At 35.7% G+C, this 14718-nt stretch overlaps 2 protein-coding genes and 2 pseudogenes across 2 annotated transcripts; 2 read left to right on the plus strand and 2 right to left on the minus strand.

The window, feature by feature from the left end:
- Positions 1-1797: 1797 nt before the first annotated feature.
- Positions 1798-2369, plus strand: LOC108853191 (lipid transfer protein EARLI 1). Its single transcript, XM_018626638.2, is given in 2 exon segments — positions 1798-2097; positions 2100-2369. Coding segments are annotated over 2 exon segments (369 nt in total). The 5' UTR covers positions 1798-1823; the 3' UTR covers positions 2195-2369.
- Positions 2370-7796: 5427 nt separating this feature from the next.
- On the minus strand, positions 7797-9578 carry LOC130511576 (transcription factor rlmA-like; annotated as a pseudogene).
- Positions 9579-10447: 869 nt separating this feature from the next.
- Positions 10448-13274, plus strand: LOC130511575 (uncharacterized). Its single transcript, XM_057008735.1, has 9 exons — positions 10448-10733; positions 10828-11072; positions 11148-11232; positions 11320-11505; positions 11595-11762; positions 11861-11998; positions 12328-12499; positions 12590-12764; positions 12963-13274. The coding sequence occupies exons 1-9, from the start codon at positions 10524-10526 to the stop codon at positions 13057-13059; spliced, it is 1476 nt and encodes a 491-aa protein (XP_056864715.1). The 5' UTR covers positions 10448-10523; the 3' UTR covers positions 13060-13274.
- Positions 13275-13443: 169 nt separating this feature from the next.
- On the minus strand, positions 13444-14586 carry LOC130511577 (alkaline ceramidase-like; annotated as a pseudogene).
- Between the last annotated feature and the right edge of the window lie 132 nt (positions 14587-14718).

Here is a 14718-nt window from a genome sequence, read left to right on the forward strand (position 1 = left end):
AGTTAAGGAAATATTCTAAAAATCTCCTAAAAATATTCTAACTTCCTAAAACGTGTTATTTTCGATTTTACTTGTCAAAAACTTTTAAAAAATGATTATACCTTGTCTTCTTCATTAATCTATGGGTTTTCCATAGTTTTTCTTTTGATTTTTTTTCACAAACTCTTATTCTCTATGATACATATCTATACAACATGTGGTGTTTTGAAATTAGGTGCAATTTTTTGTAAAGTTTAATTTTTATTTTATAAAGTTTACAAATTTTATTTTTATTAAAGTTTTATTAAAAACATTTTTAAAAGTTTTATTTTTATTAAAAAGTTCGATAAAATTCAAAGGTCACAAACATTTTAAATTTTTTATAAAATAAAACTTTGTAAATTGTTTTTTTATAAAGTTAGTTTAAAGCTTTTATTAAAAAAAATTAGTAAAGTTTTATTTTTATTTTTATAAAGTTTAAAATTTTTATTTAATTAAAGTTTTATTAAAAACATTTTAAACTTTTTATAAAAATAAAACTTTGTAAAATGTTTTTAATAAGTTTATTTATCGTTTTATTAAAAAATTGTTAATTATTTTTATTTTTACAAAGTTTATTTTTATTAAAAAATTAAAAGTTTTATTTTCCCTTTTTAAACGTTTTAATTAATTTTTTTAAAAATTCTTTTAGTTTATTGTGTTTAATAAAAACTTAAACAAAATTTATAAAATTTGTAAACTTTATAAAAATAAAAATAAAACTTTACAAAAAGTTTTTAATAAAATTTTAAACAAACTTTAGAAAAATACATTTTAATTTTTTTATTTTTATTAAAATTTTTGATAAAATTAAAAAGTTTACAAACATTTTAAACTTCTTATAAAAAATAAAACTTTTTAAACTGTTTTTTATTAAAAAAATTGTAAATTATTTTTATTTTTATTTTATTAAGTTTTAAAAAGTTTATTTTTATTAAAAATTAATTTTTTTTTAAAAAAATCCCTTTTTAAACGTTTTTTAATTATTATTTAAATTATATTAGTTTAATGTGTTTAATTAGATTAATCAAGGGTTAGTTTTGGGATTATGAAAGAAATTATACTAAAGGGACAACTAAATGATGGTTTTATACTATAGGGACAACCATGCTGAATTTTTGTTCCGTTTTGGCAATTTTCCCTTTATTTATCATATAAAACCACTTAAGAAGTTATGTTGTTATAACTGATATTGCGTGGAAGAATCTCAAAATAACATATTGCAATTTGCAAGAAGGGGTCTTACCTAAGCATCCGTTTAATGTGTATGGAGATGAAAAAGGCGTGCGATAGAGCGGTCAGAGGCTCACAAGTCCATACCAAAAGGATCTCGTTGCATACTTAAATTTGGCTGCTGCCTCGCTGATAAAAGAAAGATAGCATGGGCAGGCGGAAAAATTCAGTTGACAGGTTCATTCCTCGATGACGTATTCGATTCAAATCCGCAAAATAAAGAAACAAATAAAATAAACTAATATATTAGAGAAATATTTATTCTTATTAACATTTTAGAATCATTTGTTATAGATATAAATATTTTAAAATTATAAAGTGATTTGTCGTTATCACATTGTCAGAACGAATAAAAATGACCTTAAAAACTCATAAGCTCAGAGATGCGTAAAGGCAATTAACACTTGCCTAACTCTTCAAGACCTCATTTAATTATAGGAAGTTACTGTTAGGCAATTCGAGTTAACTAAAAAAGATGACAACGATTATGTTCAATGCTTTTCATGGCTCTATAAATACCCACATAGCCTCACCACAAGCATCCACACTTAAAATCAACAAAATACAAAAAAATGGTCTCAAAGAGCTCAAACACCATTAGCCTCATCATCATCTTCCTCATCTTCAGCCTCGCTGAGGCTGACCTCTTGCTCTCGCCTTCGCAGGGCTTTGGTACGTGTCCTAGAGACCCATTGCAACTTGGTGTATGCGCCAATGTCCTTGGCCTAGGCAATGTCATTGCTGGCGACACCAGAGCACGGCCGTGCTGCAGTGCTATCACTGGCCTTCCGAACGTCCAAGTAGCCGATTGCCTCTGCTTTGTCTTCAGGCCACTTCCTTTGGTTTTCGTATCGATAAGGCCGTTAGAACAATATTTTTCGCTTGTAATATGGTTTTTCCTATTGGCTTTCAGTGTCCACCACCACCAGTATCTAGCCCTTAATCTCACCTGATTAAGAACAAGAACCCTATCCAGTAACTACTTACAACGCAAGTATGCTTATACAGTGTTGATGTGTGTTTCGTTGTTAAACAGGGCGTAATCTCCTAGTCTATATTTAATAAGTGATTTTGACATGTGTCATCACCATATTAATTTTGAAAGAAAAATTATGACATAGCACACTAACATTGATGACATGGCTTGAAGTAAATTATGACATGGATATTTACATTTAGTGTTGATTTATATTTAAGATAATTTTTTAAAATATGGTAATAACTTATAGATCATTATGACATATTTACATTTAATATTGATTTATATTTAAGATAAGTTTTAAAATATGGTAAATAATAAATTAAATAGAAATATAATAATAATTAAAATTTCGAAATATTATTTAGCTATATTTTTATAATTTTAATTACAAAAAACAATTCTTCAAAATACTATGCATTTTTAAGAATAATTTTTAAATAGTGACATGGACATTTACATTTATTATTGATTTGTATTTTTAGTAAGTTTATAAAATATGGTAATAACTCATAGATCATCATTAATATAGAAATAAATAATATAATGTTATAAATATAAATATAATATTATTTTGAAAATTTTCAAAATTTAATTCTATTTTATAATTATTATACTAAAACAATTTTTCAAAAATTAACAGTTTTTAAATGTAATTTTCTAATCCAATACTATTAGTTTATTTTTAATATCCATAAATTTAGAAAATTATTTAGTTTATGTTTTGATAATTATACACTTAACAAAATTTCTCTTATATTACAAAATTTGATTTAATATATTTTAACAAAAAGATATAAATTAAAGAATATTTCAAAATTGTAATTTTTTATATATATACATATATACTAAATATACATTGAATAAAAAATATTTTCTGCACATTGTGCAGGAAAACACCATAGTAGTGACTATATATGTTGTTATGTGTACGAAGAATAATACTTGAATAAATATGTCGTGTGCGAATATTAATATATAATTAAGTGTTACTTTTGTCTTGTTCCCCACATATCATATGTTCAAAAAGAGCAGATGGCGGATTTAGTATGTGAGAATATAATTTCCCAAAAAATTGGATAGAACCTAAATGAATATATAAAGATATGTATTAGTTCACAGTTGAAAATATATGATATTTAACATATAGTAGTATTAGAATCTGATGTATATCCGAGCTGAAATTGGTTCGGTCTATAAAAAATTAGCCAATCGATTTTAATTGATATCGACCTAACCCAAATTAGTCTGGCCAATTTAACCTATAATTATCCTATACGATGTAATGATCATCGATATAAGTGGATAGACATATTCTTATTACAGGGGTGATGGAAATATTCCTCATGGAAATGTAAATAAGAAGTAAGTGATATACAAAAAGATATGAGATAATTTATTTTTGTCAATCAATTTTAAACTCAAATTGCACGTTTCATGTTGCTACTTACTATATTTAGAGGGAGAGAAAACAGAGTGAAACATGGCGAGAAGTTGATGCAATTAACTATGCTAAAAAAGTTTGCAGACAAGTGTATCAGGAACAAGCTTAGTCTGGTCAGATTGAAGGGGAAAAAAGGTATGGAGGATATTCTTTGTTATTGGTTCCAATCTAGAAATGTAATCGGTTTCTTTTTGCAATTTGTTATTTCTGGTTGGATCCTAAACTAGTTGGCACTCTAGTGTAAAAAGGCTTTTTTGAATAAATTTAAAATTCATTCAAAAAAAAAATATGGATAATTCAATTATGTACGTTCACTAGTAATTCGTCATCGAAAAATGCTATTCCATACTGTATGTTCAAGGATGAAGAATGGGTCTTTTTCATTTAACTGCATGCGGTCCCGAATTTTTGTTTTATCATCTTTGGAGAGAGTTGTCAACTTGTCATCGACGAGTTTTTTTTTCCCGAGAGTTGTCATCGACGAGCTTTCACTTTTGCCCATTTTATGGCGAATTTAAGTTTTTTTTTATATACTTTGTACTCCCTCTATTTTAAAATGTTATATATTCTAGACTTTTCGCACATTTTAATAAAACACATTAAATTTGCAAAAGAATGTATGATTATTTATTTTCCATAATTTTAAATCAATAAAAATCCAATAAGTGCAATTAATTTCTTTCTAAGTTTGCAATTAGTTAATGAAATATGCATTGAAAATGTAAAAATAGAACATTTTGAAACAATTTTTTTCTAGAATATGTAATTTTGTAAAACATAAAGAATATCATTTAAGTGGTATTTAATGTTTTTATACAAATATTTTAAAAAAAAATATAATTTATCTTGATTACATAAAAATAACATTAAATCAAATAAGTTCAACCATTGTAATTGGTCATAAATGTCAAATAATATCAAATTTAATCTTGATAATGAGAACATCATTTATTAAATAAAATATTTAAACACCATTTAAAATAATACAAAGAGAGTATATACTTCGGTTCAACTTCTTTTAAAAGTTTGGTTCTATTTGGTAAACTGAGAAAACGATTATCAATTCGATTTGGCAATTAATTATTTTGATTTCTATATTTCAAAAAAAGTATAATCAAACCATAAAATGTTCAGCCAAAAATTTGAATCTAACTAACCAAACTAGATGCAAGTGGTTCCATTAAATGAGTTGGAAGAGATGAACATCCATGTGACCCTCTCTACCATAATTTCCTATTCATTTACAATTTATTCTTTTATTTATCTTCCTAGGCCCAATCATTGTTTTCGGAGGGCTAGTAGTTTGAAGATTTGAGGATCACTTAGAACAGATTAAATTTAAGGAGGATGAACTAGCAGTCTAGCATCATGGAAAAGTGATGGAGAATTGACCAAAGCATCCAACGATCAAGCATAGTGGCAAGAGTCAATTCCAAAAACGGTCGGAAAAACAAGAGAGAGAGAGAGAAAATATTCTCTCTAGAGTCTCTCCCCCCCCAATCTCTTTAACCTAGCGCCGCCATCATCACAACCCTGTTACGGTGAAGAAGTTCGACGGCAAGTTTGCTGTCCTTCTTCGCCACCCCATTTCCTCTTTTCTTCTCTCTTTTGCCTCTATCCTCCATCCTTCTTCTCTCCATCTATACCGACATGCTTTTCTCCTCTGGTTTCTCTGGTTCACCGGTGATTTAGCAACGGCAATGACGGGCGTCCGTTAAGCCGCTGGAGGAGAAGCGAGGTGTAGCAAGTTGAAGTGTTTGGTGGCGCCAGTAGGTTATCTCTCGCACCAAAGGGTTTTTTCTTAGATCTGGGTCAGATCTAGGGGTCTACGGTTCATCGGGAATTAATGGAGAGCGTCGCTGCCTCGCCTGGAGCCTTCCTTACCGTCTTCCAGACTCTTTGTCGTCGATTTGCTACCCACTGGTCTGTATGAGTTCCTCTTCTCTGTCTCCCGCAGGTACACGATGTAGAGGCCATCGTGGAGGTTTACTCTGTCGCTCGATCTGTCTCTTTGCACAGCAGTGCGTTTGGTGCTTTCGGTTTGGTGAGCTCCTCCTCTTCGCAGATCGGCAAGGATCTTGGGCTGTCTCGTAGTTAAGCCGCCGTGGCGTTTGGAGTCTCTCACCTTTGTCGTAGCTCTCGCCTGTTTTGAGAGCTCTGCCTCTTCATGTCCTAAAATCATTTGATTGTTTATGGCTGCCCAAAGATGTTAGCTGCCTTTCTTGAGTCTCGTCGAGCCTTCCGACTTGGTATGTGGCCGGTTTCTGCCGTTTCCCTACCGCCTGCTTCCACACCGTGAAGCTCATGAGTCTTGTAAGGCTTGCTGTTGTTGATATTCCTGGAGGTGGTAGCGTTGTCTGTGCTGATGCAGAGCTTGTCACCTCTTCCGGCTAATGCGATTGCAGCCTCCCCGCCCAAGGGGACCTCTGATTATCAGACTTCTTTGATGCTATTGATCCTTTAGCAGGCTCCAGCTTAAGGTGGCTCAGTCATTTCAACTCTTCAAGTGTATAGTGCAAAGTAACACATCATTAGTCTTAGCATTAATCTAGTTCACTAGATTAGTCCTATTATGTTCTACAAGCTCTTTTAACTTTTTTTGCGGCTTGTACAACCAAATTAGCTTCTTGAAGCTCTTTGGATTTCAAGTTTCACCACTTGTAATCTTTTTCATTACTAGCTAATGATATTAACATTCTTAGCAAAAAAAAAAAAGAGTCAATTTCCAAGGATTCGAAGGGCTTAATCATCCTATAAATGTTGGTACCTGTGTAGACTGACTATGTGGAGATTATTATGAAGTTCGCGTAAGTGTGTTCAAGGCTCTCATATATACATTTTGATACATCAAAGACTAAATCCACCCATATGCATCATTCGTCGTGTATCATTAATTGCTGCATAAGAATCAGAATATTGTCAATGGTGTGAAGCTGTACGTGGTGAATAACCATTTCATATCCAAGAACAAGACTGAATAAGCCTCTTAATCCGAACAAGTATAAGTACCAAAGACATGGAAGAATAATAGCGCCATGAAACAAGAGATGGAATCCATTGTAAAAGTTAGAATGAATAAGATGGGACATATAGATTTACAGGTAAACGAACCTGACACTACACAAGCATAGGGACTTAAAATCATATTTATAACCAAAAACAATAGCACAGTTTCTTTGACTAAAAATAACACAATCCATAGCAGGAACAGCCTGTGTAACTGAAGATATGCCACTGATTAAACTGCAAGACTAGTATAATATGTACCATTACAGAAACGCCATAGAAGTTAGTGAACAAAGAAACATAGAGAGCTTCACAATGTTCAATTGGAGGCACAAGCTATTCTTCAGCTATCTGATACATTATTGTAATATCAACTTTTTAATTTATTTTTGAATTGTTATATATCAAACTTTTAGCAGAACTGGATTCTCAAAGTGTAGACTTAAACGACACTAGTCACAGTAATTAATTTCATTTAAGGACCAGTAAAGTCAATGATAAGTAAGAGGTCCAGTTTCATTAACTCAGCTGAAGTAACAATTAACATTGAAACATTGTTTCAGGCATAAAATCTGCAAAATGGCACAAATAATTTCATTTCAGAAACTTTTCAAACTGCAGATTTCATCTCATGCACATACATATGGTAGAATGCAAATAATTCCAAACGGTAGAACATAGTTAAAACACATATCATTTTACTGTTGTCTTTTTCCTAGAACATACATTGGAAAATGGCGTTAAATACAAAACATCCGCGCCATTTGACCAGTAGTAACACTAGAGTTTTCATAAGTAAAGAAAATCACACAGATTCCCTGAATACTGTAAAATACTAAAGTACCCTAACCATGTCGATACACAACCAACTAAAGAAACAAAGAACCCAAAGGAAGACGAAAAATAGCAGAGCATTACAGGAAGTTAAAAAGTGAAAATGGTCATTCTTCCTTTATCAGAGTTCTTCTACACCCCCAGGAGTCATAAGTAGGTTCCCTAGATACACACCTGCAAGAGAATTGTCACACATAAGTAACCCCAATGCTGATATATAAACAATCATAATCAGTGAAAATAAAGCTTTCACTTACAACTAGTAGTTCCTAGTCAATTAGTCAGAACCAGAAGATATCAGGAAGGCTTGTACATATGGCGCCTTAGCATCTCATTTATCCCCACAGCTGAAATGCTTTTCACACCCAATAAGATCACGGAGCTTCTCATCACACTGAATAGCCATTGGATTTGTCTGGTCCTGGTAAACATGTTGAAAAAGCAGAACAATAAAGGGTGCTTAGTTGTCTAGTCTGTAATCCATTCAAAAGGCTCTAAAACATATGAAGATGTGAAAATCAAATCCCACTAAAATAAGCTTTGTTAGAAACAAAATAAAAAGAAGCAACTAGAGTATTCACTCACCTCTAGGTTGTTGAGTTTAATGTACTCCCAAACACGGCGAATAATCTCTTCCTCCGTCATCTCCGTCTCCCCCGTGCCAAAGAACTTTGCAAGTGGCTCAGATAATGCAACAGCTGAAGTTGAACTAGCAACAGGCTCTGTGTTTTCTGTCTCAGTCTTAGTCTCCCTCAGCTTTTGCCCGTTTCGCTTGACCAGAGTCCTCTGCCAAAAGATAAACAGTCAGTAACAACGAACTAACCAATAACATATGTAGTTTGAGCAATTGAAACCATTACTTGATGGATCAAGCGGGAGGATATGCTTAGCAAGCAACTTATTCATCTTGAACATGTCAGTGCAATCACACTCAAAAACCACACGCAACGCATCATCACATATGATCTTCCGCTTGTTACTAGGGTCTTGGAGGTTGTTCTTCCTTATGTAAGCCCATAACTGCCTCACAATCTGAAAAAGACAAAACCCAAAACAGAGCAACACTATTATAACAAACCCCCCAATTGCTTATACACACTGGTCATAATCCTGAATGTAAGAAACTGTAAAAATAACCTCAGTTCTGGGAAGAGCAGGTTCACCAACAACAACTTCAAGCTCTGGAGAGACCCTACAGACTTTGTTAACCCACCAGGACCACCCTTTCTCTTAGTTCCAGCTGGAGCACTGCAACGGAAAGAACATTACACAATCCCCCAACTCATAAAACTTGCAATAACTTCATAAAGTTTGATACTTTGGGTAAAAATTACAAAACTTGTTAATAAAAATCCAATTTTTAGGATTAACACACTATAATAGAGCGGTGGGTGTGTACCAATGTGCTAAATATAACTCTAGATTGGGCAAATAAACCTAGAAACCAGTAAAATGAAGAAACTTGACCTAAAGATTTAGACTTTCCTAAACCGGAAACCCACCAAAATAGTATATGATGCAAACCCTAAAAGACCCCAAGAACAAACCTTTCTTTAGGGGCTTGTGAAACCAGAACAGAGGGTCCTTGCCGCGGAGACTGTAGCTGCTGCTGGTGCTGCATCGGCGGCATGTAAGGCGGATACGGCTGCCGGAAATTGAGGTCATAAGAGTGGTAAGGAGGAGGAGGAGGCTGGAGAGCGAAATGAGGAGGGTATTGTTGAGAATGCGAAACAGAGAATTGAGACGGATGTTGAAGTGCGAAATGACCTTTCCCCTGAACATTGACGCCGAAATGCAGCTGCTGCGACGGCGGCGGAGGAGGTTGTGCGGTTGATGCGGAAGCGGAAGCAGAGGAGGTTGATTGGTGAGGACGGAGGAGGAGATTTGATCTGGTCTCTGATGAAGCTTGTCTTCTCCGTGAGGTCTAACCCTAGCTTAGCTTCAAGCTGCTGAACGACGCTGGTTAACGATGTGAGGGAGCTAAGGTCGGATTGTCGGAGCAGAGTCTCGACTCCTTTAGCTAGATCCTGGTCCGACACCATTGTACAAAAGCAAACAAAAAAAACAAATCTCTCTCTTTCTCTCTCTCTTACCCTTGTCCCTTTCTCTCTCTTACTCTTGTCCCTGTTTTACCTCTCTGTCTCTCTCTTTATAAGTCTTTGAATGACGAATGTACCCTTTATTGGTTGGTTTTGATTTATCTACTTAGTTTAAATGTCCGTATTACCCTTGTGAGTCACGGTGTTAAAGTTTATGGGTAGAGGGTAGTATCGTCGTTTTTGGTGACCTCGTTGCTTTAACTTCCTGGCCAGCTGGCTGTAACTTGAACCCATCTTTTCACTCGATTGTTAAATGTCCTCTACGTCCCCTGAGATTTTGACGCGTTTTATTGTTGTTGGTTTCGAGAAGCTTGAGGATATAAATGGTATTTTGTCATCATTGGATCGTGAATCTTTAAGTAAATTAGTACAGATTGATAGTTTGTGACAACAAAAAGATTACAGATTATTATCCTGTGACAAGTAAGATTTGATGTAAAAAAAAATAATTATCTCATCCTCCATTTATTTGAAGAGACAAGGAATAGTATATAAGATAAATATTTTAAGTTATTTCAAATAATTAATTAGAATGTTGACAGAAAAAAAAATTCAAAAATTAACTTTCAAAGTTTTCTATTTTTAATAATTAAAAGTGATAAATTATCAAAATTAAAAGTAATTAAATTTCTTGAGATATTATTAATTTTCCATCATTTGACAAAATTTTAATATTAAAGATACTTTTTTAATATAGATGAAAATCTATATTAAATATTAGTATATCATTAAACTAATATTACTAATGGGCTAGAACAATAAGGCCCAATAAGAAACATTAAGCCTGATTCTCACAATAGTCGTCGGCCTCTAAAGCGACCGCGAAGTTCTTGCTGCTCGAATAGATTCACGAGTCGACTCTTCTATTCGAAGTCTAGGGCAATTGTTGCGCAAGGAGATTCTTCTGAGGATGAAAAGTGAGAGAGAAGAAGTCAAGAACGGTGGTTTCGAGAAGGAGGAAGAAGAAAGAGAGCTAAAGCGTAAGAGAGCAATGGAACGGTCTCCACCAATAGATGAGCTCGAAGACGACGAAGGCGACGCCTTTAAAGGTCGCGGGAAGCATTCGCGCCACGTCGAAGTCCGTCGCGATTGCCCTTATCTCGACACAGTCAACCGTCAGGTAAAATCACCATCTTACTTACCGACCAAAGTCTTGTGCTTTTGCAAAACTTGTAATGTAATCTAAATCTTTAATGTTTTGGTTTGGTTTGCAGGTATTGGATTTTGATTTCGAGAGGTTCTGCTCTGTCTCCTTGTCGAATCTGAACGTTTACGCGTGTCTCGTCTGCGGGAAGTACTTCCAAGGGAGAAGCCAGAGGTCTCATGCTTATACGCATAGCTTGGAAGCAGGACACCACGTTTACATCAATCTTTTGACCGAGAAGGTCTATTGTCTTCCTGATAGTTACGAGATTAATGACCCTTCTTTGGATGACATTCGACACGTCTTGAATCCAAGGTTTGTTGGATCTTCTTACTACTTATCTTCTTGCTAGTTCCTTCTTATCAAGGCCTTGGTGATATACATTTGTAGGTTTAGTAGGGGACAAGTGGAAGAGCTTGATAGGAATAAGCAGTGGTCTAGGGCTCTTGATGGCTCTGACTATCTTCCGGGAATGGTAGTTCTCTCTCTTTCTCTCTATTTGGGATACAGTTTGTCATTGAGTAAGTTTTGTCTCCTAAAAGCAGTTAACTTTATGCAATAGGTGGGGTTGAACAACATACAAAAGACTGAGTTTGTGAATGTTACAATCCAGTCGTTGATGAGAGTTACTCCTTTAAGGAACTTTTTCCTTATCCCTGAGAACTATCAGCATTGCAAGTCTCCTCTTGTTCACCGCTTTGGGGAACTCACTCGTAAGATTTGGCATGCTCGAAACTTTAAAGGACAGGTCTGACTCTATTATCATGCCTCACTTTTTCATATCCTCACCTAATGAGAGGACCGACCTTGCTAATTTAATTTACATTTTGGCAACAGGTCAGTCCACATGAGTTCTTGCAAGCGGTCATGAAGGCTAGCAAGAAACGATTCAGGATAGGCCAGCAGTCAGATCCAGTAGAGTTCATGTCGTGGCTGCTCAACACTCTGCACATGGATCTTAGGCCTTCAAAGAACGCTAGCAGTATCATCCATCAGTGCTTCCAGGTATGCTTCTATCCTTTTGACACGTCAACGTAATGTAGTTCGATACAACTTCGTGCGAAAAGATGCATTTTCATATAATCTGGTAATCATCATCACAGGGTGAGTTGGAGGTTGTGAGAGAGTATCAAGGCAATGAAAACAAAGAAGTCTCCAGGATGCCTTTTCTGATGCTTGGGCTAGATTTGCCACCGCCTCCTCTTTTCAAAGATGTCATGGAGAAAAACATTATTCCACAGGTAATCACACACCTCTTGCTTTAGACTTTTAAGTTACGGCTATTTCAACCTTGCAAATTTTGCTGCGGTCCCTTTTACAAAACGCATTCCAGAAAGGGGGACATCATGATGAATAACATGTGCGGTGTGTTGAGCTAGAAAACTTACAAGGTTACTGTGTGATGTTTAGCATAGGGTTGACCGTCTTTTTGGAATCCACTTTATGAGTTAGAAGAGTTCACTTGAGTCCTTTTTGGTTTGGAATCCACTAAGGATTGCCATTGCGTCTTTGAGTTTTTAGTTAGCAAAGTGAGATAAGCAGGAGCTAATTTTGTTTATGTTTGGTTCAGGTTGCTCTATTCGATTTATTGAAGAAGTTTGATGGAGAAACTGTGACGGAGGTGGTCCGCCCTAAGCTAGCCAGAATGAGATATCGTGTAACCAAGTCTCCTCCTTACCTGATGTTCCATATGGTTCGGTTCAAGAAGAATAACTTCTTCAAGGAGAAGAACCCTACCTTGGGTGAGTCTATTTGGATTTTTGTGACATTAATGTTTTACAAGGATCATTATTGCTTGGTTAATTTTGACTCAAATTTTGTCCACGGCACAGTTAACTTCCCAGTGAAAGACATGGAGCTGAGGGATTACATACCATCACTGCCTACTGCTGCAGAAGGCGAGAAGGTCTCTTCAAAGTACAATCTAATCGCCAACATTGTGCATGATGGTAAGCCTGAGGATGGGTACTTCAGAGTCTTCGTGCAGCGCAAGTCACAAGAACTATGGTAAGCTTTTATCCTTGTAAAAAAAGTTGTGCTTCTTTTTTACTTGCGTGAGATAGGAATGTCAAAAATTTCACTTATCTCGTGTGTTAATGTTTCGCAAATGAGCTTTCTAGCATATCAGATATATCTCAGTTCGAACACACAGTGACGGGTATGTTAGCATAAAAACTGACGAATATTAATGTCAATGCATTGCAGGTACGAGATGCAGGATTTGCATGTGGCAGAAACACTTCCCCAAATGGTAGAACTATCAGAAGCATACATGCAGATATATGAGCTGCAGGAGGAATAGAGCAGAGCAGGAGACAAACTTTTACTCATCGCTTTAAGAGTTAGTTTTCCAGGTTTTTTCTTGGATTGAAGACTGAGATTGTAAACTTGTTTCACAGCTTTTGGGAGATAATATTGTTCCTCTTAACTAGGCCAGAGAAAACCTGTAATAGCTTTGGATACATCATTTTGAAAGACCATTCAAGGAAAAACAAAATATGAGTTTTGGGAACATCATTGTGAGATTTTAAAAAGTTCATTACGTAAAAAAGTTAGAGAACCCACTTCTTTCTAAGGTATTGTGAAGACCTTGAATCAAGCTTTATGACCTGACAACAAATGTTGACGAAACACAACCCAAAAGGATTGTTGTTAAATTGATTAAGAGAACCTTGATACTTGAGAAGGAAGAATGTGATCAAGTTAAAGATGATAATGCACAAAGACAGCGTTTCAGCAAGTTAAGAAATCAATTCTTCATAAGATCATCATCCATTCATCCCCAAGAAAACTAATACAAAGAACAAAAAAAATTCTAGACTCTGAGAGTACCTTCACTTGCAAAAAATGAAAACCAACGTCGAAATTCTGACAAAACGATGAACAAAAAAAACTATATTTATGATCTTCTGGGCTCTTTTCCCCCTCATTGAGTTTTTGGCTTCTCGATCTTGACGTAAGGAAGAACTCCCAGAAAGTACTTCACCTTCGGATTCCATCCACGCTGCTGAGCTCGACAGAACATCAAGAACGTGTTGGCACAGTAGGAGTTGAAACTCATGAACACATGCCACAGGGCATGCCCTGAGGGTTCACAGGCCACTGAGATATCCTCTCGCAGAAAACACGGTCACAGAACCAGCAAACACTCCCCACAAGAATCGTGGCGACATACCACTTGGCAATCCTTTTAGCCGCGGTATCCTCGGTGTGAATGTAGTACTTGTACATCCGAGGGATGCAGAGAAGGCAAAGGACCACGTAGTGGACCTTGAAACCGATCCAAACCTGAGGAAAGCGTGGACAGCAGCGAAAGCAGCACCGTAGAGGAAGAGAAAAGTGGGCATGGTGCTTCTGTAATGCCAGTCCGGCGAGTAAAGGATGTACATGTAGAGAAGTATCTCCCACACCATCGGCGTCTCATCGCTCTGCTGTTGCCTGCGCTTGGATCAATCAAAAGAGACCAAAACTCGAATCAAGAAAAAAGCTAACAAGCTAGAAACTTTTTTTTGAAGGGTAGTAACTAACTTACACGTGCTGCAAAGTGGCATGGTAGAGCATGCTGCCGATAGCGAGGATCATGTTGGAAATGTGGAGGATGCTGAACCTCTTCTCGAACCGTTGCCTTAAGCGTGACGAGACCGATGAGAGCCAAGAGGATCCCAGGGACGTTGGAGATGGTGTTGTAGAACTCTGCAATGTAAGAGGAGTAGGCGTAGTTCTTCTCACAACACTCTATGGTGGAAGTCACCGGACCCCAGAAGCTCGATATCCCATCTGCCATTTTTCTAATCCTTCTCGAAAACTCAAGTGTGAGACTTTTGACACTACAAATACAAAAGTAAACAAACTCATCAGAAAACTAATCTCAAAAGAACCACACAGAAAGAGCTAAAAGAGTGATGGAGGATCTAGGTCAGATAATACAAGGGATGATCCAGAAGAAAACCCAGATCCAAAA

Source organism: Raphanus sativus, chromosome 4 (genome assembly GCF_000801105.2).
Source record: "Raphanus sativus cultivar WK10039 chromosome 4, ASM80110v3, whole genome shotgun sequence".
Classification (NCBI taxonomy): domain Eukaryota; kingdom Viridiplantae; phylum Streptophyta; class Magnoliopsida; order Brassicales; family Brassicaceae; genus Raphanus; species Raphanus sativus.

Coding starts and splice junctions, on each gene's coding strand:
- LOC130511575 (XM_057008735.1), top strand. CDS start 10,524: ATGAAAAGTGAGAGAGAAGAAGTCAAGAACGGTGGTTTCGAGAAGGAG. Junction 11,233..11,319: donor CTGACTATCTTCCGGGAATG/GTAGTTCTCTCT, acceptor TTTATGCAATAG/GTGGGGTTGAACAACATACA. Junction 12,500..12,589: donor GGAGAAGAACCCTACCTTGG/GTGAGTCTATTT, acceptor TCCACGGCACAG/TTAACTTCCCAGTGAAAGAC.